At 41.5% G+C, this 22,145-nt stretch overlaps 1 protein-coding gene across 1 annotated transcript; it reads left to right on the top strand.

Annotated features, from left to right (window-relative positions):
• The first annotated feature begins 1,089 nt into the window (after positions 1 to 1,089).
• LOC115103924 (catalase-like) lies at positions 1,090 to 19,756 on the top strand. Its single transcript, XM_029624987.2, has 11 exons — positions 1,090 to 1,344; positions 2,424 to 2,595; positions 5,316 to 5,426; positions 9,520 to 9,650; positions 9,848 to 9,952; positions 10,244 to 10,369; positions 12,322 to 12,513; positions 12,977 to 13,399; positions 15,448 to 15,555; positions 18,338 to 18,415; positions 18,744 to 19,756. The coding sequence occupies exons 1-11, from the start codon at positions 1,279 to 1,281 to the stop codon at positions 18,804 to 18,806; spliced, it is 1,575 nt and encodes a 524-aa protein (XP_029480847.1). The 5' UTR covers positions 1,090 to 1,278; the 3' UTR covers positions 18,807 to 19,756.
• Positions 19,757 to 22,145: the final 2,389 nt, after the last annotated feature.

The raw sequence follows: 22,145 nt of genomic DNA on the forward strand, positions 1-22,145 counted from the left end.
GAGTTAAAATAAAAAGGTCCATGATTCTTACCTTGAAGCCACCTATATCCATCCAGTCAACCCTTTCTGCCTATCGCGACCTACGCTCCCAATTGAAATGGCTAAATAACTTTGTTTGCTCAATTAAACAAATATCACCAAGCAATAAAACTGTCATTTTTGTATTTTCTATTCATTAAAGGCAATCCAACTACCTGCCTCTGTGCACATATGTGCCCGTGACAACACAACATAATGACTGACTACACACTATTAATAAAAGGGAATAAAGCCATCTCTCCGTCTGTGTGCATACGTTTCCGTGGCAGCACAACATGACTACACACAAGCACACAACTACACAAGCACATAACTACACACAAGCACACAGCAGCTACATTGTAACTGCAATTGTGTTGATAAAAGGATATTAGAAGGGTGAGCCGGTTAAGGATCGATTCAGACCAGGTGTTAAAATTGTACGACAAGCGACAGTTTATTTCAGAGGGAGAATATCTGGTACACGTAAATACGGCTCTTCCGTTAGTTCGTGTTGGAACAGCAGGCAGAGAGCGCGTAAACAGTCAACACAGCCCTTATATACGTCACAGAAAGTAGGTTGACCCTAGGAAGATCGGATCTCCGGATTGGTTCAGCTGGTTGTAGTCTGTAGTCTTCCGCCATTGGCTCAGTTGTCTGTCCGTCATCGTAGGATCTTCTTCGGGCACACAGTGTTCGGTTACATAGGAGATTATGTGTGTAATGTGGGAGCTATCCTGTAGGGGACCCCACAGGCTTTACTGTGAGTTGTAGCCATGTAATTAGCAGTAAGTTAGTCACCTGCATACGAAATAGCAATTCCTTACAAAAGTGATACAGTTATTATGGGTCAGCAGTATCTGATAAATATGACACTTCATCTCTGCCAAGCTAGCCAACTAGCAATGTAAATATGTCACATGTTTAAATACGTTGTTTAGTCTGTTGCCTCGCGTGAGAGTTGGATCGCAAGTTTGTAGTTCGACAAGACGTGAACCAATAACTGACTACCCGTAGAAACCCGTAGAAATAACCCGCCCACCTTTGGGTCTTGGTTCGGGCTACATGTTTAACCCCGCCCTGTTCTGCGGTCCGAAGCCAGGGGTACTTTTTATTTGCCCCGAAAGTAGCTCAGATGGTGATCCAGCAGCCAATAGGAGTCGGGGAGAAAGCAGTAGGACTTTAATCGTACCGGGGTTAAATAGCACTCCGAAATATCACCCCCCCCAAGCAGTTGTGGTTTAAACTTTTTCATTTAAGATGGACGAGGATAGAGGGAAAGCAAACGATCAAATGAAGTTATGGAAAGAGGGCCACAGCGATAAGGTTTGTCAATTTTTATTCTTAGTTTGTGTTGTGCAGATCTGTTTAGAAATGAGTGAGAGATCATCCAGGGTCGCTTTCTGCCTCCTGGACTACTTAGCTATAATGCTAATGTTAGGTAGTTAGTTAGCTACACATTTACTGAACCATTATACTGTTCAATTCCACAACCAAATAATGCATATTTTGTATTTGAATTGTCTTTTTTTGATCGTGCAAGAATTGTTAGCTGGCTGCTGCCTACAACTAACGTTAGCCTATTACTACTAGCTAGCTTGGACTTGCAGCTGGTCGTTACTAGCTGCTATACCCACAATCACAAAGTCAAACCCTGCGCATTTCTAACAAACCCCTGCAGTTCGAGCTTTCTTGACATTTGTAGAATACAATTCCAAAGTAATCCCAATGTTATCTAGGGTTTACTCCCATACTCTTGTAATATGTTGAGGTAACATAACTGCAGAGTAGCTATTTGTTTCGATTAGCTAACTAACGTCAACTACCTACCTAATGAAATGCCAAGAAGAAGTTGACTGCTTGTGTTTTAATTTGCTGGTTTAACGTGAAAACATTGCAAGATGAGAATAGAATAATCAGTGACACTTTGCAATAACTGGATGATTATGGACCTTGATTTGTTGGGATAAGAAATGTAGCTAGGCCATTGTCTTGCCTATAGTTTAGCTTGGACTTTAGCCGTGTCAAATCATGGTTATCTAATCATTAGTGCGCAGGAAGGGCATATTTAATGGATCAACATTATGCAAGATTGACAGTAAACAAGGCCTATTTCACACATACCTAATGGGACCATTGAGTCCTTTGCCCAGGCTATTAAGTGTCAGGTGCACAAAGTATACCTGTACATTACTAGTCTTATAGTGTGTGTGTGTGTGTGTGTGTAGTTATGTCTCCTGAAAACAAGTACATTAAGAGAGTGTAAGTGTAGCTGATGTGGAATCAGGGAAAGGACCTACTCTGTTGCCAAAGGAAAATAGAGAAAGTGGGCCTAATGACTGTGTAAATAAAGTGTGTAGTGCAATGTCTTATGTATGACGTCTATGTCATTGCTTCCCCTTCAGAGGCCAGACAACCTGACCACTGGGGCTGGTCACCCGATAGGGGACAAGCTGAATATAATAACAGCGGGTCCCCGGGGGCCCCTCCTAGTGCAGGACACCCCGTTCATAGACGAGATGGCCCACTTCGACCGCGAGCGCATCCCAGAGAGGGTGGTACATGCCAAGGGAGGCGGTGAGTGTTCACCAATACATTTTAACAGACACTGATTAGCATTTATGCAATATACAGTGAGCTCCAAAAGCATTACATCCAACAAGTTTGTAAAGTCACAAGCTTGACGTAATCATTGTGTGTGGGGGGGACCGACCATGTGCTGTCATTTCTAAACGGTTCACCCGATATGGATGAAAATCCTCTCCAATTAAAGCTGATAGTTATTGTATCATTTCAAATCGAAAGTGCTAGAGTACAGAGCCAAAGCAACAACAAAAAATGGTCACTGTCTGAATTATTTTGGACCTCACTGTATTTGTCAGAAACATTTTGAAGACAGGCTGGAGAGAGTCAGACGCTACTAGATTTATTCTTAAAAGTGGACCCTCACAAAGTAATGGTATAGGGAAATACTTCCCTAGACATGCCGATCACATTTGAAATAAACATATTAAAGCGTTGGCCTACTTCTGGCTCTAGGCCAAAATACCAACTCTAACTCGTTAGTCTACTCAGGGCAGAATATTATAGGACCATACTTGATCATGTGATGTTCTGTGTTGGTGCACTTTACCCTTCTGTATAGTGGACCATGTGTATGGCATTATAAGTTGGTGTTTACTAACTAGCTAGATGTACAGTACCAGTCAAGAGTTTGGACACACCTACTCATACAAGGGTTTTTCTTTATTTGTACTATTTTACACATTGTAGAATAACAGTGAAGACATCACAACTATGAAATAACCAAGTGTTAAACAAATCAAAATGTATTCCTCAAAGTAACTACCCGTTGCCTTGACAGATTTGCACTCTTGGTATTCTCTCAACCAGCTTCACCTGGAATGCTTTTCCAACAGTCTTTGGAGTTCCCACATATTCTGAGCACTTGTTGGCTGCTTTTCCTTCACTCCACTCCTTCAACTCATCCCAAACCATCTCAATTAGGTTGAGGTTGGGTGACTGTGGAGGCCAGGTCATCTGATGCAGCACTCAAGCACTCTCCTTTTTGGTCAAATAGCCCATACACCGCCTGGAGGTGTGATGGGTCATTGTTCTGTTCAAAAACAAATGGTAGTCCCACTAAGCTCAAACCAGATGGGATGGTGTATTGCTACAGAAAGTTGTGATAGCCATGCTAGTTAAGTGTGCCTTGAATTCTAAATAAATCACTGACAGTGTCACCAGCAAAGCACCATCTCACCACCTCCTCCGTGCTTCACGGTGGGAACCACACATGCAGACATCATTCGTTCATCTACTCTGCGTCTCACAAAGACACAGCGGGTCGAACCAAATATCTCAAATTTGGAATCATCAGACCAAAAGACAGATTTCTACCGGTTTAATGTCCATTGCTTGTGTTTCTTGGCCCAAGCAAGCCTCCTCTTATTATCGGTGTCCTTTTAGTAGTGGTTTCTTTGCAGCAATTTGACCATGAAGGCCTGATTCACGCAGTCTCCTCTGAACAGTTGATGTTGACGTGTCTGTTACTTGAACTCTGAAGCGTTTATTTGGGCTTCAGTTTCTGAGGCTGGTAACTCTAATGAACTTATCCTCTGCAGCAGAGGTAACTCTGGGTCTTCCTTTCCTGTGGCGGTCCTCATGAGAGCCAGTTTCATCATAGCGCTTGATGGCTTTTGCTGTTTTATTTGTTTTATTTGTTTTAACTTTTTTTGTTTGTTTTTTGCAACATGTTTATTTATTTAAATAGACAAGACCGTTGAAGAAACTTTCAAAGTTTTTTTAATTTTCCGGATTGACTGACCTTTATGTCTTAAAGTAATATTGGACTGTCGTTTTTCTTTGCTTATGATGGATTCTGGGTTCTGACTCAAACTTAGAATAGTGTTAATTATCAGGTAACCTATTGAGTGCTATAGTCTAAGGTCTACACCAGAAGTTAATGGTTATCTGTAGGATGAATGTATATGGTGGAGGCAATTAAGCTTGGAATATACTGAGTGAAGGAAAGCTGATCACATGTTGGCAGGCACTGGATAAGGGTGGCGAGATGTGGATTAGTGAGGAAGGGGTGCTGAGGTTAGGTCACGTTAAGGGAGAAGGAACAGTTTATTGCCCGTGTCACTTAATTTCCGGCCTAGCAACAAATATGTAATGTTTAGAGGAGAATCCACCTCAAATTGGGGTATATACATGCTACCACTGGCGGAACCATGCCTTTTTCTTATGCAGTTGTATGACCCAATGGGTGAATAGACTTGGTTTAAGCTTTACTAATCGTACATGAGTTTTACTAGGCTCATTTAGAACTTAACACTTATTTGAGCTGTTCTTGCCATAATATGGAATTTTACCAAATAGGGATATCTTCTGTGTACCACCTGTACCATGTCACCACACAAATGATTGGCTCAAACACATTAAGAAGGAAATAAATTCCACAAATTAACTTTTAACAAGGCACACCTGTTTAATTCAAATGCATTCCAGGTGAAGCTGGAAAAAAATACATACCTCATGAAGCTGGTTGAGAGAGTGTCAAGAGTTTGCGAAGATGTCATCAAGGCAAAGGGTGGCTACTTTGAAGAATCTCAAATATAAAACTTTTTGGGTTACTACATGAATCCATATGTGTTATTTAACAGTTTTTATGTCTTAACTGTTCTTCTACAATGTAAAAATAAAGAAAAACCCTTGAATGAGTAGGTGTGTCCAAACTTTTTACTGGTACTATATACTCATTAACTGACCATTTTTTGCCTCTTCCTACACAGGAGCTTTTGGGTACTTTGAGGTGACACATGACATCTCTCTCTACTGCAAGGCCAAGGTGTTTGAGCATGTGGGCAAGACGACACCTGTGGCCATTCGCTTCTCCACCGTGGGTAAGACATTAGCCTACATTACATTTTATTTTAACATTTTATTTCCCTGGTATTTTGAGGCCACTCTCTCCGGTTTTTCTATAAAACTGCTACAAACTTACTTTTGTTTCCTTAAGGACATGCAAAAAGAAACACTATTGGATTTGCTAGCTACCAATTTGACTACCGCCACTGTACAGGAAATGACTACGAGCACGCTTGTCTGCAAGAGCAGTGTTTGCCGATATCTGAAGAATTCTGGACAGTCAGGTAGCCTAGTGGTTAAGCGCGTTGGCCCAATAACCAAAAGGTCGCCGTTTCAAATTCCGAGCCGAATAGGTGAAAAAGCTGTTGACGTACCCTTATTGCTCCTGAAAATATAAAATGCAATTTATACACTAGATGGCTGACAGAGGGGTGCTTTCTGAAGCCAACGCGCCTCCATCTTGGCACTTCCCCACCATTGTAAAATAAAATATAGAAATTAATAAATGCATGTCTAAATTTGTTTTTGCCATATTGATCTTTGACGTTATGGGGCTATTTTGCTTCCACTGGTCCTGGGGCTCTTGTTAAGGTCAACGTTATCATGAATTTTACCCAGTACAAAGAATGTATAATGTAAGTAGGTGACGTAATGACGCCACGAAAAATACAGCGCTACACAGAATAAAAGCAGAAAGCCCACACTTCCAACAAGTTCAATTCGAGCAGTCATTTGAAAGAGTAAGAACATTGCAGTGAGAACTCAAAGGCGAAACCCATTAACGCCAAGATAATGGAATTCATTGCCCTTGAAAATCAACCATGCTCTGTCGTGGATGTTGGCTTTTGCCGACTGGTCGAGCCCCGGTAATCAAATCAAATTTTATTTGTCACATACACATGGTTAGCAGATGTTAATGCGAGTGTAGCGAAATGCTTGTGCTTCTAGTTCCGACAATGCAGTAATAACCAACAAGTAATCTAACTAACAATTCCAAAACTACTGTCTTATACACAGTGTAAGGGGATAAAGAATATGTACATAAAGATATATGAATGAGTGATGGTACAGAGCAGCATAGGCAAGATACAGTAGATGGTATCGAGTACAGTATATACATATGAAAAGTGGCATAGTTAAAGTGGCTAGTGATACATGTATTACATAAGGATGCAGTAGATGATATAGAGTACAGTATATACGTATGCATATGAGAAGAATAATGTAGGGTATGTAACATTATATTAGGTAGCATTGTTTAAAGTGGCTAGTGATATATTTTACATCAATTCCCATTATTAAAGTGGCTGGAGTTGAGTCAGTGTGTTGGCAGCAGCCACTCAATGTTAGTGGTGGCTGTTTAACAGTCTGATGGCCTTGAGATAGAAGCTGTTTTTCAGTCTCTCGGTCCCAGCTTTGATGCACCTGTACTGACCTCGCCTTCTGGATGATAGCGGGGTGAACAGGCAGTGGCTCGGGTGGTTGTTGTCCTTGATGATCTTTATGGCCTTCCTGTAACGCACTATTTTTCACCGGAGTTACACAATGTTGTTGAAACTTGCCTCCGAGAGTCACTGCTATTAGCTTCACAACTGACATTTGTGCAAGCAATGTCAGCCCCATGAACATCATGAGTCTGACAGCACAGTGGGTCAACGAGGATTTCATACTGAGGAAAGCCATATTGCATGCTCAAGGATGTGCTGGTTCTCATTTCATTGGCATTTGAGAACATGTTTGAAACTTGGAAACATGAACACGCCTAGCTCCATTCGAAAAACTGACTTGAGAAAAAAGCTCAACTGCGTCTGCAGCAGACGCGATACCCTGTCACGGCATTGAAACTACTGCTCAACAAAACTGCCGACAGACCGCGGGGTTAAAATGTACGAAAGTACTCGGCTGTGAACAAGCGATTTGGTGGCATTCTCTCTGAGCCTCTACTGTGTCGCCACCATGCTCAATGCTATGTACAAGGACCGCTACTTCGACGCAGGCAAGAAACAGGGTTTACGTGAAGTGTTACATACACAGATGGAAACGGACACCCTGACAGTGCGCACCGAGGAAGAGGCCACAGACTAGTGGTCGACGTTTAATCGAAATGGCTGATTTAATTAGGGCCTATTTCAAGTTTTCATACCAATCGGAAATCTGTGTTTTTGGACACTTTATTTAAGTAGGCAAGTCCGTTTAGAACACCATTCTTATTTTCAATGACTGCCTAGGAACGGTGGGTTGACTGCCTTGGTCGAACGACAGATTTTTACCTTGTCAGCTCGGGGATTCAATCTTGCAAACTTATGGTTAACTAGTCCAACGCTCTAACCACCTGCCTTACATTGCACTCCACGAGGAGCCTGCCTGTTACGCAAATGCAGTAAGAAGCCAAGGTAAGTTGCTAGCTAGCATTATACTTATCTTTATAAAAAACAATCAATCATAATCACTAGTTAACTACACATGGTTGATAATATTACTAGTTTATCTAGCGTGTCCTGCGTTGCATATAATCGATGCGGTGCGCATTCACGAAAAAGGACTGTCGTTGCTCCAACGTTTACCTAACCATAAACATCAATACCTTTCTGAAAATCAATACACAAGTATATATTTTTAAACCTGCATATTTAGTTAATATTGCCTGCTAACATGAATTTCTTAACTAGGGAAATTGTCACTTTTCTTGCAACAGAGTTAGGGTATATGCAGCAGTTTGGGCCGCCTGGCTCGTTGCGAACTGTGTGAAGACTATTTCTTCCTAACAAAGACGGCCAACTTAGCCAAACGGGGGATGATTTAACAAAAGCTAATTTGCGGAAGAAGCACAATCGTTGCACGACTGTACCTAACCATAAACATCAATGCCTTTCTTAAAATCAATACATAGAAGTGTATATATTTTTAAACCTGCATTCATTCAAACAGAACTTTTGTGCATTTTGCCAGCAGCTCTTCGCAATGCTTCAAGCATTGCCCTGTTTATGACTTCAAGCCTATCAACTCCCGAGATTAGGCTGGTGTAACCGATGTGAAATGGCTAGCTAGTTAGCGGGGTGAGAGAAATGGTCCTATAATTCCTATAGTAACTATAACCTAAAACTTTTTACCTGGGAATATTGAAGACTCATGTTAAAAGGAACCACCAGCTTTCATATGTTCTCATGTTCTGAGCAAAGAACTTAAACGTTAGCTTTCTTACATGGCACATATTGCACTTTTACTTCTCCATCACTTTGTTTTTGCATTATTTAAACCAAATTGAACGTGTTTCATTATTTATTTGAGGCTAAATTGATTTTATTGATGTATTATATTAAGTTAAAATAAGTGTTAATCAGTATTATTGTAATTGTCATTATTACAAATGTAAAAAATCGTCCGATTAATCGGTATCGTCTTTTTTTGGTCCTCCAATAATCGTATCGGCGTTGAAAAATCATAATCGGTCGACCTCTACCACAGAAAGACTAAGCTGAAAAGCTTCATTGCTTGACACGCATGATGAAATCCTGGTTGAGAATGAAATGACTGAACAAATGAACAATGAAACAGCACAGCAAGTAAGTGAAAGAAATAGGTTTTGATTATGTTTTACTGGTAATGTGGAAATATGTAAATGCCAACAAAATAACAATTGTTTTGTGTGTAACCTTTATTTAACAAGACAAGTTAAGAACAAATTCCTATTTACAATGGCGGCCTACCCCGCCCAATGGGACTCCCAATCATGGCCGTATGTGATACAGCCTGGATTCGAACCAGAGACTGTAGTGATGCCTCTTGCACTGAGGTGGGGTGTGTGTGTGTACTATTTAACTGTACTAGAATGCTTAAAAGGCCGCTAAAATTGTCAATATCAGAGATCGGTATCGGTTTTTTTTTTGCAAGGAAAATATTGCGTATCGGCCAAAGATGTCATATCGGTTCATCCCTAGTATACAGTCATTTTTGCTTGTGTTTATCAAGGGAGTCGATCATTTCAGACCCCACATCATCAATACACCATTGAATAAATACCAGAAAATACACAATGTCATATTTTTAGTCTGCAAATAGTGTATTGTGTTTAAACTGGTTGTCCATGTGTGTTTCTTATCAACCTATTTTTGTCTCAAACTCATGTAGCTGGGGAATCGGGCTCAGCGGACACAGTGAGAGACCCACGTGGCTTTGCAGTCAAGTTCTACACTGACGAGGGCAACTGGGACCTTACTGGCAACAACACCCCCATATTCTTTATCAGGGATGCAATGCTGGTGAGTTCAGACGTGTGAGTCAAGATTGCGTCTGGGTGTGCCTTGCTTAGATTCAGTCTTTGACACATGACATGGAGTACAAGGAGTGGAATGTTAGCTGAACAGACTGGCAACCAGGCTAGTACATTAGTCGATCACCCCGTATGATATTAAATACCATTACCACATCTCTCTGTAATTTCCCTTTGTTTGTGCAGTTCCCATCCTTCATCCACTCTCAGAAGCGCAACCCCCAGACTCACCTGAAGGACCCAGACATGGTGTGGGACTTCTGGAGCCTGCGGCCTGAGTGTATGCATCAGGTACTGCATCTGCTCCTCTCTACACGCCACCAAACCTGTACACGCACGATAGTTAGAATCAGAAAATGCATTGTATTTTCTGATTTCACCCCACGCTCAGCCAAATTCTAGTAAGAACATGTCATTAACAACTTAAAAGCTGTGCCAGTATATCTAGAAATGGTGGTTGCTGCATTCATTTAAATAGATTATTATATAATTCTTCTAGTCTTATTTACTTATCACAATGGCTAAATTGCTTATGACTGAATATGTGCCTTTGTTCATAATTTTGTCTTAATCTCTGTGAAGGTGTCCTTCCTGTTCAGTGACCGTGGTCTGCCCGACGGCTTCCGCCACATGAACGGCTACGGATCCCACACCTTCAAGCTGGTGAACGCCGACAGTCAGCCCGTCTACTGCAAGTTCCACTACAAGGTTAGAGCATAACAAAAAATATAATCACATTTTTATTGGTCAAATACACATGGTTAGCAGATTCGAGGGTAGCGAAATTCTTGTGCTTCTGCTTCTGACAGTGCCGTAATATCTAACAAGTAATCTAACAATTTCACAACAACTACACACAAGTGTAAAGGAATGAATAAGAGTATGTACATATATGGATGAGACATGGCCGAGTGGCATAGGCATGGTGCAATAGATGGTATACGGTACAGTGTGTATATACATATGAATAATGTAAGATATTTTAACATTTATTAAAGTGGCATTGTTTAAAGTGACTAGTGATCCATTTATTAAAATGGGCAGTGATATGAGTCTCTATGTAGGCAGCAGCCTCTGAGTTAGTGATTTTGGTTTAGCAATCGGATGGCCTTGAGATGGAAGCTGTTTTTCAGTCTCTCGGTCCCAGCTTTGATGCACCTGTACTGACCTCGCCTTCTGGATGGTAGCCGGGTGAACAGTCAGTGGCTCGGGTGGTTGTTGTCCTTGATTATATTTTTGGCCTTCCTGTGACATCGGGTTCTGTAGGTGTCTTGGAGGGCAGGTAGTTTTCCTCCGGTGATGCGTTGTGCAGACCACACCACCCTCTGAAAGCCTTGCGGTTGAGGGCGGTGCAGTTGCCGTACTAGGCGGTGATACAGCCCGACAGGATGCTCTCGATTGTGCACCTGTAAAAGTTTGTCAGGATTTTAGGTGACAAGCCAAATTTCTTCAGCCTCCTGAGGTTGAAGAGGCACTGTTGAGACTTCTTCTCTATGCTGCCTGTGGGTGGACCATTTCAGTTTGTCTGTGACGTGTACGCCGAGGAACTTAACTTTCCACCTTCTCCACTACTGTCCCTTCCATGTGGATACGGGGGTGCTCCCTCTGCTGTTTCCTGAAGTCCACAATCATCTCCATTGTTTTGTTGCCGTTGAGTGAGAGGTTGTTTTTCTGCCCTCGCCTCCTCCCTGTAGGCTGTCTCGTCGTTGTTAGTAATCAAGCCCGCTACTGTTGTGTTGTCTGCAAATTTGATGATTGAGTTGGAGGCGTGCATGGCCACGCAGTAATGGGTGAACAGTGCGTACAGGAGGGGGCTGAGCACGCACACTTGTGGGGGGGCCCCAGTTTTGAGTGTCAGCGAAGTAGAAATGTTTCCTACCTTCAGCACCTGGGGGCGGCCCGTCAGAAAGTCCCTGACCCAGTTGCACAGGGCGGGGTTGAGACCCAGGGACTCCAGCTTAATGATGAGCTTTGAGGGTACTATGGTGTTGAGGGTACAATGAACAGTCAATGAACAGCATTCTTACATAGGTATTCCTCTTGTCCAGATGTGATAGGGCAGTGTGATAGCGATTGCATCATCTGTGGACCAGTTGGGGCGGTATGCAAACTGAAGTGAGTCTTGGGTGGCAGGTAAGGTGGAGGTGATATGATCCTTGACTAGTCTCTCAAAGCACTTCATGATGACAGAAGTGAGTGCTACAGGGTGGTAGCCATTTAGTTTGCTTTGCCTTGTGTACAGTAGCAATGGTGGCCATCTTGAAGCATGTGGGGACAGCAGACTGGGATAGGGAGCGATTTAATAATGTCCGTAAACCCTCCAGCCAGCTGGTCTGCGCATGCGTTGAGGACGCGGCTAGGGAGGGTTAAGCCTAGCAAGGGTTAACACGTTTAAGTTTTACTCACCTCTGCCGCGGAGGAGAGGAGAGGGGGGGGGCGCAGTCCTTGTTAGCGGGCCACAACGGTGGCACTCTATTATCCTCAAAAAAAGATGCTACAGGACTAGTGAAATGTACTACACTTAAATAGATATAGGAGTCGACTATACTTAATTAACTGAAGGATGAAAGAGGGTAATAGTGGGAAGAAGTAAACCTAGTTTGAAAAATTGGGACGTGTCCATAGTAACCCATAGCATCCTTCCTCTGCTCTCCACTCAGACCAACCAGGGTATCAAGAACATGAAACCTGAGGACGCCGAGCGCCTGGCCTCCACCGACCCGGACTATGCCATTCGAGACCTTTATACCTCCATCGCCAACGGCAAATTCCCTTCCTGGTCATTCTACATCCAGATCATGACCTTTGACCAGGCCGAAAAGTTCCAGTGGAACCCCTTTGACCTGACCAAGGTAGCATAGAGATACCATTTTAATTTATTAAATTATGTGGGGACCCTAACCCTTATAGTAGGTGCATTCCTTAACATTTGATCAATATTTTGTGACAGAAATACCTGAAATGTCTTAGTATTGTACTTTGTTAGCAATTTAAACTAGATGTCCCCAAAAATATTCTGTCCATACATATGCAGTACTCTGACTTTTCCACCAGAGGGGGGACTTACTCCACATAACCTCTGAAAGTGGTCTGAGCTCTGTTATGGTGTCATAGCATTTGTGAATGGTAGAATAATGGGTAACTGACTGAATAGCTGCAATCTTTTCAGGATAATTATTAGGTGAAAATATAGGGTAGGGGTCATGCATGAATGCATAAAAAAAATCTTTCTCCTCTAAGAATGGCTAGAAATCTCTTGCACTTCTATGCACCTTGGTTGGCCTGAGAAGTAGCAACACTTCTCTTTTTCCTTAGGTGTGGTCTCACAAGGAGTACCCCCTCATTCCGGTGGGGAGGTTGGTGCTCAACAGAAACCCTGCCAACTACTTTGCTGAGATCGAGCAACTAGCCTTTGACCCTAGCAATATGCCCCCTGGCATCGAGCCCAGCCCCGACAAGATGCTGCAGGGGCGTCTGTTCTCCTACCCAGACACACACCGCCACCGGCTGGGAACCAACTACCTGCAGCTGCCCGTCAACTGCCCCTTCAGGACCCGTGTGGCCAACTACCAGCGAGACGGGCCCATGTGCATGTTCGACAACCAGGCTGGCGCTCCCAACTACTTCCCCAACAGCTTCAGTGCTCCAGAGACTCAGCAACAGCACGTGGAGACCAGGTTTAAGGTGTCCCCAGATGTGGGCCGCTACAACAGCGCTGACGACGATGATGTCACACAGGTAATGTATCTATGTAGCGCACAATGGATTAGTTCACTGAGATGGGCGCGAATCAAACAGGTGTCTCGTGTGCCATTTAAAAAAAATGTGTGTATATATATTTTTGCTTCTGCTTGACAAAATAAAATCTTGGTCGACCAACAGCCTGTCGACTAAATGGGGTCAACCCTAGTTACATTAAAGTAAACCAACGTTTTGGAAATACACTGAACAACATAATAAATACAACACGTAAAGTGTTGGTCCCCTGTTTGATGAGCTGAAATAAAAGATCCCCGAAATGTTCTTCTTTCATCCTTGTTACTGATCATTTCTCATTTGCCTAGATAATCCATCCAGTCGACAAGTGTGGCATATCAAGAAGCTGAGTTTAAACCGTATGATCATTACACAGATGCACCTTGTGGAAGGGACAATAAAAGGCCACTCTAAATTGTGCAGTTTTGTCACGCAACACAATGCCACAGATGTCTCAAGTTTTGATTAAGCGTGCAATTGGCATGCTGACTGCAGGAACGTCCACTAGAGCTCTTTGCCAGAGAATTGAAAGTTAATTTTTCTACCGTAAGTCTCCTCTCTCTGTTCATCTTTGCCTCGACCCTGACTAGTCTCCCAGTACATTCAGGCCAAAGAGTTCAATCTTGGTTTCATCAGAGAAGAGAATCTTGTTTCTCATGGTCTGAGGGTCTTTTGGTGCCTTTTTGGCAAACTCCAAGTGGGCTGTCATGTGGCTTCTGTCTGGCCACTCTACCATAAAGGCCTGATTGGTGGAGTGTTGCAGAGATGGTTGTCCTTCTGGAAGGTTCTCCCATCTCCACAGAGGAACTCTGGAGCTCTGTCAGAGTGACCATCGGGTTCTTGGTCACCTCCCTGACCAAGGCTCTTCTCCCCCGATTGCTCAGTTTGGCCAGGTGGCCAGCTTTAGGAAGAGTCTTGATGGTTCCAAACTTTTTCCATTTAAGAATGATGGAGGCCACTGTTCTTGGATCTTCAATGCTGCAGAAATGTTTTGGTACCATTCCCCAGCTCTGTGCCTCGACACAATCCTGTCTCGGAGCTCTACGGACAATTCCTTCGACCTTATGGCCTGGTTTTTTTCTGTGACATGCACTGTCAACTGTGGGACCTTTTTTTATTTATATAGACCGGTCTAAGATCTGTTTTTTATTTTTTAGAAATGTAATGAACTTTGTCATTATGGGGTATTGTGTGTAGATTGATGGGGGGGGGGGGAGAAGTACTGTATTTTAAAGGCTGTAATGTAAGAACATTTGGGAAAAGGAAAGTGGTCTGAATACTTTCAGAATATGGAAAAATACAGCAATCGATTGTTTGAAAGAACAAGGCAGCATTCGATTGGTTGAAATCTGGGACAACCCTAGATCAGTCGGATGCAAGCCAGTGATCCGCAATGTTATCTCTGCTTTAAGGAAGAAAGACCATTTCTAAGCGGAACAAAAAACACACTTTTCATTAACCCCAACATTTTACGAGGCTTGTGTTTTGATGCGCTGTCAGGCAATGTGTTTTAGAAAAAGGCTTGCCACTTAATGTAGTCCAAAAAAGGTTTGTGGATCTGGACTTTACCTGTCATACTGGAGCAAAGAGCATTCTAGCTCTGGCTCTTCCAGGATGTGTAGATTGGGGCCATATCCTGGCCCTGCTGGTCAATCCTGGCACTTCAAAAGGGGCTCGTCCTGGCCACCGGGGTCAACCAGGGTTCCTGGTCGCGAGAGGTTGATAGGCTTCTCTCCAGTAGAGAGGGTTGCACTGATGTGACCTGAGGGTGAATTCATACACAGATCTGTGTGCACTGCCAGGCACAACGATGATACACTCTATATAGAACTCTCTCTTTTTTTTATTTTAAGCAATACTACTTTGTTTCTGTGTTCAAATGTTTGGCTTTGTAATTTATACATTTAAAAAATCCTTAACTGTAATGCTTATAAATGATTACAAATAATGAAATATTTATTGATAGTTTAATTGTTTATTAATGCGCGTGTGTGACCAGTTGCTTGACCTTGCGTGCGTGTGTATTGCAGGTGCGTACCTTCTTCACTGAGGTGCTGAATGAGGAGGAGCGCCAGAGGCTCTGTCAGAACATGGCTGGGGCCCTGAAGGGGGCCCAAGTCTTCATCCAGAAACGCTGGGTGAGTTCTCATCATTATGATTGTTTAAGTCACAATTTTCATCATCATTGGGCTCAGCAATCATGTTATTTCTATCCTCATGTTTTTTTAAATCATTACTATTCAAATCAAACTCTCTTCTACCACACTGTCATCAAAGTATTCACACCCCTTGACTTTTTACACATTTTGTTACAAAGTGGGATTACAATTTGATTTAATTGTCTTTTTGTCAACGGTCTACACAAGTTCTGTGGAAGAAAAAAAAAGTATATTTGTAAAAACAAATTGTATATATATATGTATGTGTATATATGTGTGTGTGTATATGAAAATGAAAATAAACCCCATATCTTGATTACTTCAGTATTCAACCCCCCCCCCCTGAGTCAATACATGTTAGAATCACCTTTGGCAGCAATTACAGCTGAGTCTTTCTGGGTAAATATCTAAGCTTTCCACACCTGGACTGTGCAATATTTGCCAATTATTATTTTAAATTCTTCAAGCTCTGTCAAATCGGTTGTTGGTCATGGCTAGACAACCATTTTCAGGTCTTGCCATAGATTTTCAAGCAGATTTATGTCAACTGTAACCCAGCCACCCAGGAACATTCACTGTCTTCTTGGTACTGTGTGTAACTCCCAGTGTAGATTAGGCCTTGTTTTAGGTTATTGTTTTGCTGAAAGGTGAATTCATCTCCCAGTGTCTACTGGAAAGCAGACTGAACCAGGTTTTCCTCTAGGATTTTTATTCTTTCAGCTTCTGTTTCACTCTGTCAGTAAGATTAGTATTGTGGAGTAGAGGTCGACCGATTTTATGATTTTTCAATACCGATTATTGGAGGACCAAAAAAGGCGACGCCGATTTTAAATAAATAAATAAAATAAAATATTTTATTTTATTTATTATTTATTTGTAATAATGACAATTACAACAATACTGAAGGAACACTTATTTTAACTTAATATAATACATAAATAAAATCAATTTAGCCTCAAATAAATAATGAAACATGTTCAATTTGGTTTAAATAATGCAAAAACGAAGTGTTTGGAGAAGAAAGTAAAAGTGCACTATGAGTTAACGTTTCAGTTCCTTGCTCAGAACATGAGAACATATGAAAGCTGGTGGTTCCTTTTAACACGAGTCTTCAATATTCCCAGGTACGAAGTTTTAGGTTGTGGTTATTATAGGACTATTTCCCTCTCTACCATTTGTATTTCATTAACCTTTGACTATTGGATGTTCTTATAGGCACTTTAGTATTGCCAGTGTAACAGTATAGCTTCCGTCCCTCTCCTCGCTCCTTTCTGGGCTCGAACCAGAAACACAACGACAATTAGCGCGCGCTAACTAGCTAGCCATTTCACTTTGGTTACACGAGCCTAATCTCGGGAGTTGATCAATTTGAAGTCATAAACAGCGCAATGCTTGACGCACAACGAAGAGCTGCTGGCAAAATGCACGAAAGTGCTGTTTGAATGAATGTTTACGCGCCTGCTTCTGCCTACCACTGCTCAGTCAGAGACTTAGATACTTGTATGCTCAGTCAGATTATATGCAACGCAGGACACGCTAGATAATATCTAGTAATATCATCAAACATGTGTAGTTAACTAGTGATTGTGATTGTTTTTATAAGATAAGTTTAATGCTAGCTAGCAATTTACCTTGGCTTACTGCATTTGCGTAACAGGCAGTCGTGGAGTGCAACGAGAGTGGTAGGTCGTTATTGCATTGGACTAGTTAACTGTAAAGTTGCAAGATTGGGTCCCCCGAGCTGACAAGGTCAAAATCTGTCGTTCTGCCCCTGAACAAGGCAGTTAACCCACCGTTCCTAGGCCGTCATTGAAAATAAGAATGTGTTCTTAACTGATTTGCCTAGTTAAATAAAGGTATATAAAAATCGGCGCCCAGAAATACAGATTTTCTTATGAAAACCTGAAATCGGCCCTAATTAATCAGCAGGCCTCTATTGTGGAGTAACTACAATGTTGTTGAGCCATACTTAGAGTTTAATGGCTGTGATAGCAGAAAACTAACTGTTTTAAAGTCACCATTGGCCTCATGGTGAAATCCCTGTGCGGTTTCCTCCTTTTCTGTCAACTGAGTTAGGAAGGATGCCTGTACATTTGTAGTGACTGGGTGTATTGATACACCATCCAAAGTGTCATTAATAACTTCACCATGCTCAAAGGGATATTCAATGTCTGTTTTTTATGTTATTTTTAATCTACCAATTAGGTGCCCTTTGCAAGGCATTGAACAACCTCCCTGGTCTTTGGTTGAATCTGTGTTTGAAATTCACTGCTCGACTGAGGGACCTTACAGATACTTTTATGTGTGGGGTACAGAGATGAGGTAGTCGTTAAACAATATTATTGCAGAGTGAGTCCATGTGACTTGTTAAACACATTTTTACTCCTGAACGTGTTTAGGCTGGCCATAACAAACAGGTTGAATACTTATTGACTCAAAACATTTCAGATTTTAATTTTGTATTAATGTATAAATATCTAGAAAAACAATCCATTTGAACATTATGGGGTATGGTGTGTAAGCCAGTGGGATTATTATAAAAAATAAAATAAAATAAATTCCGGCTGTATAACACAACAAAATGTGGAAACAGTCTAGGGGTGTGAATACTTTCTGAAGGCACTGTATATTTCCCAGCCATCTTCCTCACTACCACGAAGGTCATCTTTGCAATGCAATATTGTATAATGTATCTATTTTACTGCCATCGCTATCAACACTTCTGACCATCTCTCCCTGGTCTTGCACCCTATTTTTCCAGATTCAGAACCTGATGGCTGTGCATGCAGACTATGGAAACGGGGTTCAGGCCCTACTCAACAACACTGAGCCCACGAAGGTAAGTCTATTCATTCTTGTCAGCGGACACTAAAGCTTATGTCATTTAAAAGGGTATTTGCCTATTTCAATCAAAGTATAGTTAAAATAGGAAAAGCATGTTTTTATTTTATACATGTAGAACATCTTTACTTTTTTCTTATTCCTTTACAACACAAATATATACTAAATGTAACTGTTTCTCTCAGGACGCCTCATAAACAAGATTGTGTTTAACTTGTTTATATCCATAATTCTCGTCAAATGAAATTAATAGAAGTTTAGCATTGAGCTCTAACTTATTTTTGTCTTTCTCTCCCTTTGTCTCCTTCCCTCCTCCTCTCTACCAGGACACTGTGAGAGTGTACACTCGTGGCGGTGCCTCTGCCGTTGCTGCCTCCTCCAAGATGTGATGCCTTAACTTCCACCTGGGGGCAGTTCTACCTGTTGCACTTACCATCTGCTATAGAAGATCTTACTACAGGCCGTCAGTAAATACTATAGCTAATTAAATGGCAAACTATCATGATTGTTTTTGTAATTCCTCAGGCTACTTGCTGCACAGATGACAGAGACAGCATTGCTGTCCGTTCTTACATGTAATTTCCTGTCCATTTCTCCTAAGTTCACACAGAAATTAATATGGTCAGACTGCAGCCCTATGGGAGAAGATCTGTCCACAAATCAGTCAAATACACTGGCACTATCTGAAAAGCCATGCCTTTATTCAGTTGTTTATAGTATAGTTTTCATTCCATTGTCAGTACAGTGTTTCATCTTTTTTCCCAATGACTTATTGTTTGTGTATCCAGGCCTCATGTAATGCCCTGATAGTTAGCTTAATAAACAGGTATGCGTTAGCTAGCCTATATACGAAATATGGCATTTAAACAAAGTTAAACAAACCACCAACGTTTTCAAATAAGATTCATAATTATTTTATAGTATATTTAGCTGTTTAAACTTCTGAGTTCTCTTAACATTTTTCAGTGCTTATGCCTACATCATATTTCTTGGTTATATCAGAAATGGTTTCAGGCCATCGATTAGTGCGATTCACTAAATGTTTTCTGTAGATGCTCTGTACCAGAATGAATCACTGAAGATATGTCGTTTGAGTTGGGGCTGGGGAATTAACAACCACCACTATTTCCTGGGAAGAAAACTTAGTCGTTATCTCTTCTCGCAAGCCTCCAGACTCGATTGCTATTTTGCGCCTTATCGCTGTTAATGTTTCTATGTTAGGTAGCATTCCTACTCATATCGCCTGTCTGAAGAAAAGTGATTTGTTATATGAATGTAAAATTGTGAACTTTTTTTAACCACAAAATGAGATTGTAATAAATCAAAAGGTAATGCTGTATGTGTGGTTTTGGTGTGTCTGGTTTAAAGCAGGCTGATCTTAACCCCAGGGTATGCAGGCTTTTGTTACAGCCCAGGACTACACCTGATTCTACTTATCAAACCCTTCATTGGTTGAGGTGTGTTACTGGGCTGGAGTAAAAGCCTGCACACCCTGTTGGTCTCTCGGACCAGGATTGAATACATTGAGAATGTTTATGGGGTTGTCATCTATGATGCAGTTCATACTGAATGGTGGTTTGGCCTTTGGAGGGCCCAGCATTTTAACAAGTCATTCAGCTCCATTAGAAGATTTACATATGCAAACAGACACGGGAGAGTGGCTAAGACTAAAGTAAGCATACCAGACACTCAGAGTTAAGGGTAAACACTTTGACAATGACTTTCAACTGTACAAAACATTCAAGCCAGGTTCACACTTAATTCCCATCAATACATTGAACTGTAATGCCTAAATTGTCTGACTAGTAAGTAGGTAGCAGCATTTTCTTCACAGTGTAACCAGTTGATAATATTTTATAGGTAATGTGGGGGAAATTAGTTTGCTTTGTTTTACATTTCCCCCCACCTTGCTTTATAATGTACTTGGTTACACTGTATCAATGAATCATAGCATCTCAATTGCCATGGTACCAAACTTTATTTTTCAAATATGTAAAAAAAAAAAAAAAAAAGAATTGTTCCTGTTTGAGCTTGCCTAGCCTAACGTAGCAGGAGTAAAAGAAGCACTTGCCTGCCATCTGTCTTAATACACCAATAGAAATGTCCCAACCCTGTAACCCAGGCCTGTCTAGCACTCCATGCAGACTCAAAGTATTCAGACCCTTTGACTTTTTCCACCTTGTGTTAGGTTAAAGCCATATTCTAAAATTGATTAAATGTTTCCCATGAATCTGCACACAATAACCTATAATGACAAAGCAAAGAGGATTTTTAGACATGTTTCCTAATTATTATTTGTTTTAACTGATCACATTTACAATATTCAGACCTTACTTTAACTGATCAGACTCTACTCAGTACTTTGTTGAAGCACCTTGGGCAGCGATAACGGCCTCAAGTCTTGGGTATGGCGCTACAAGCTTGGCACACCTGTATTTGGGGAGTTTCTCCCATTCTTCCCTGCAGATCCTTTCAATCTCTGTCAGGTTGGTTGGGGAGTGTTATTTTTAGCTCTGACTTTCTGCTAGTGAGGTTGATGGTTCCAAACTTCTTCCATTTAAGAATGTTGGAGGCCACTGTGTTCTTGGACCTTCAATGCTGTATAAGTTTTAAAAAATTGTACCATTCCCCAGATCTGTGCCTCAACACAATCCTGTCTCGGAGCTCTACGGACAGTTCATTCAATCTCGTGGCTTGGTTTTTGCTCCGACACATACTGTCAACTGTGGGACCTTACATAGGAAGGGTGTGTGCCTTTCCAAATCATGTCCAATCAATTGAATTTATGACAGGTGGAGTCCATGTTGAAACATCTTAAGGATGATCAATGGAAACCGGATGCACCTGAGCTCAATTTCGAGTCTCAATGCTACGGGTCTGAATACCTAATTTTTTTTTTTTCTTCTAAAAACTTGTTTTCTCTTTGCCATTATGGGGTATTGTGTGTAGACCACAACGCAGAGTGCCTAGGCACAGCCCTTAGCTGTGGTATATTAGCCATTTACCACACCACCTCAGGCTTAATTATATCACGGCAATTGTCACATGTAGAATACCTTTGAATTTGGGAGATCTGACATGTATTAATGTGATATCACTTCGCAAACGTTTTACTTGCTTGAGTTAATAATTCATAATTCAGAACCATAACCTTGCCTTCATAGGAATGAAGCTTTGCAGCTTTGAAAGATTTTACGTCTGCTATTTTACAGGTGTAAAAAGCCCGTGCTATGTATTTCACTGAAAATCCCTCGTATTTTTATTTATTATTTTAAGATGTATTACATTACTTTCAAGAGTGAATTATATTGTTTTTATTTTCTAAATTGTGTTAATGCTGTGATGTCATCAACGGGAGCCATGCTCTGTGTTGCCAACTTACAGACTTTGTCGCTATATTTAGCGAGTATTCAGAGCCCTCTAGCGACTCATTTTCAAAAAATCGACTAACGACAAATCGAACAACTTTTTCTGGTGTTATTGGAGACTTTTGGAGACTGACGTGAAAGCATGTATCGTTCTTACTCTTAGGCCCCCGTCCCACAGCACTCAGAGGTGGCCCAGTCCTCGCACAGCAGTCCCTCCCAGCTGGAGTCAGAGCAGGAGATGTTCACCCCTCTCCGGCCAGACTGCAAATGCGCATGCGGGAAGCCGCTGCTGGCTGATCCAGCCCTGGCTTACATTTAGGGCGGGATGTAAATGTAAAATGTTCTTTGTCTAAAATAAAT

The sequence above is a fragment of the Oncorhynchus nerka genome, linkage group LG21 (genome assembly GCF_034236695.1).
Source record: "Oncorhynchus nerka isolate Pitt River linkage group LG21, Oner_Uvic_2.0, whole genome shotgun sequence".
Classification (NCBI taxonomy): Eukaryota; Metazoa; Chordata; class Actinopteri; order Salmoniformes; family Salmonidae; genus Oncorhynchus; species Oncorhynchus nerka.

What these genes read in the sequence shown, in the direction of transcription:
- LOC115103924 (XM_029624987.2), top strand. Translation starts at nt 1,279, where the DNA reads ATGGACGAGGATAGAGGGAAAGCAAACGATCAAATGAAGTTATGGAAA. An exon ending in CATTCGCTTCTCCACCGTGG is followed by an intron (nt 5,427 to 9,519) that starts GTAAGACATTAG and finishes AAACTCATGTAG; the next exon opens with CTGGGGAATCGGGCTCAGCG. An exon ending in TCTTCATCCAGAAACGCTGG is followed by an intron (nt 15,556 to 18,337) that starts GTGAGTTCTCAT and finishes CTATTTTTCCAG; the next exon opens with ATTCAGAACCTGATGGCTGT.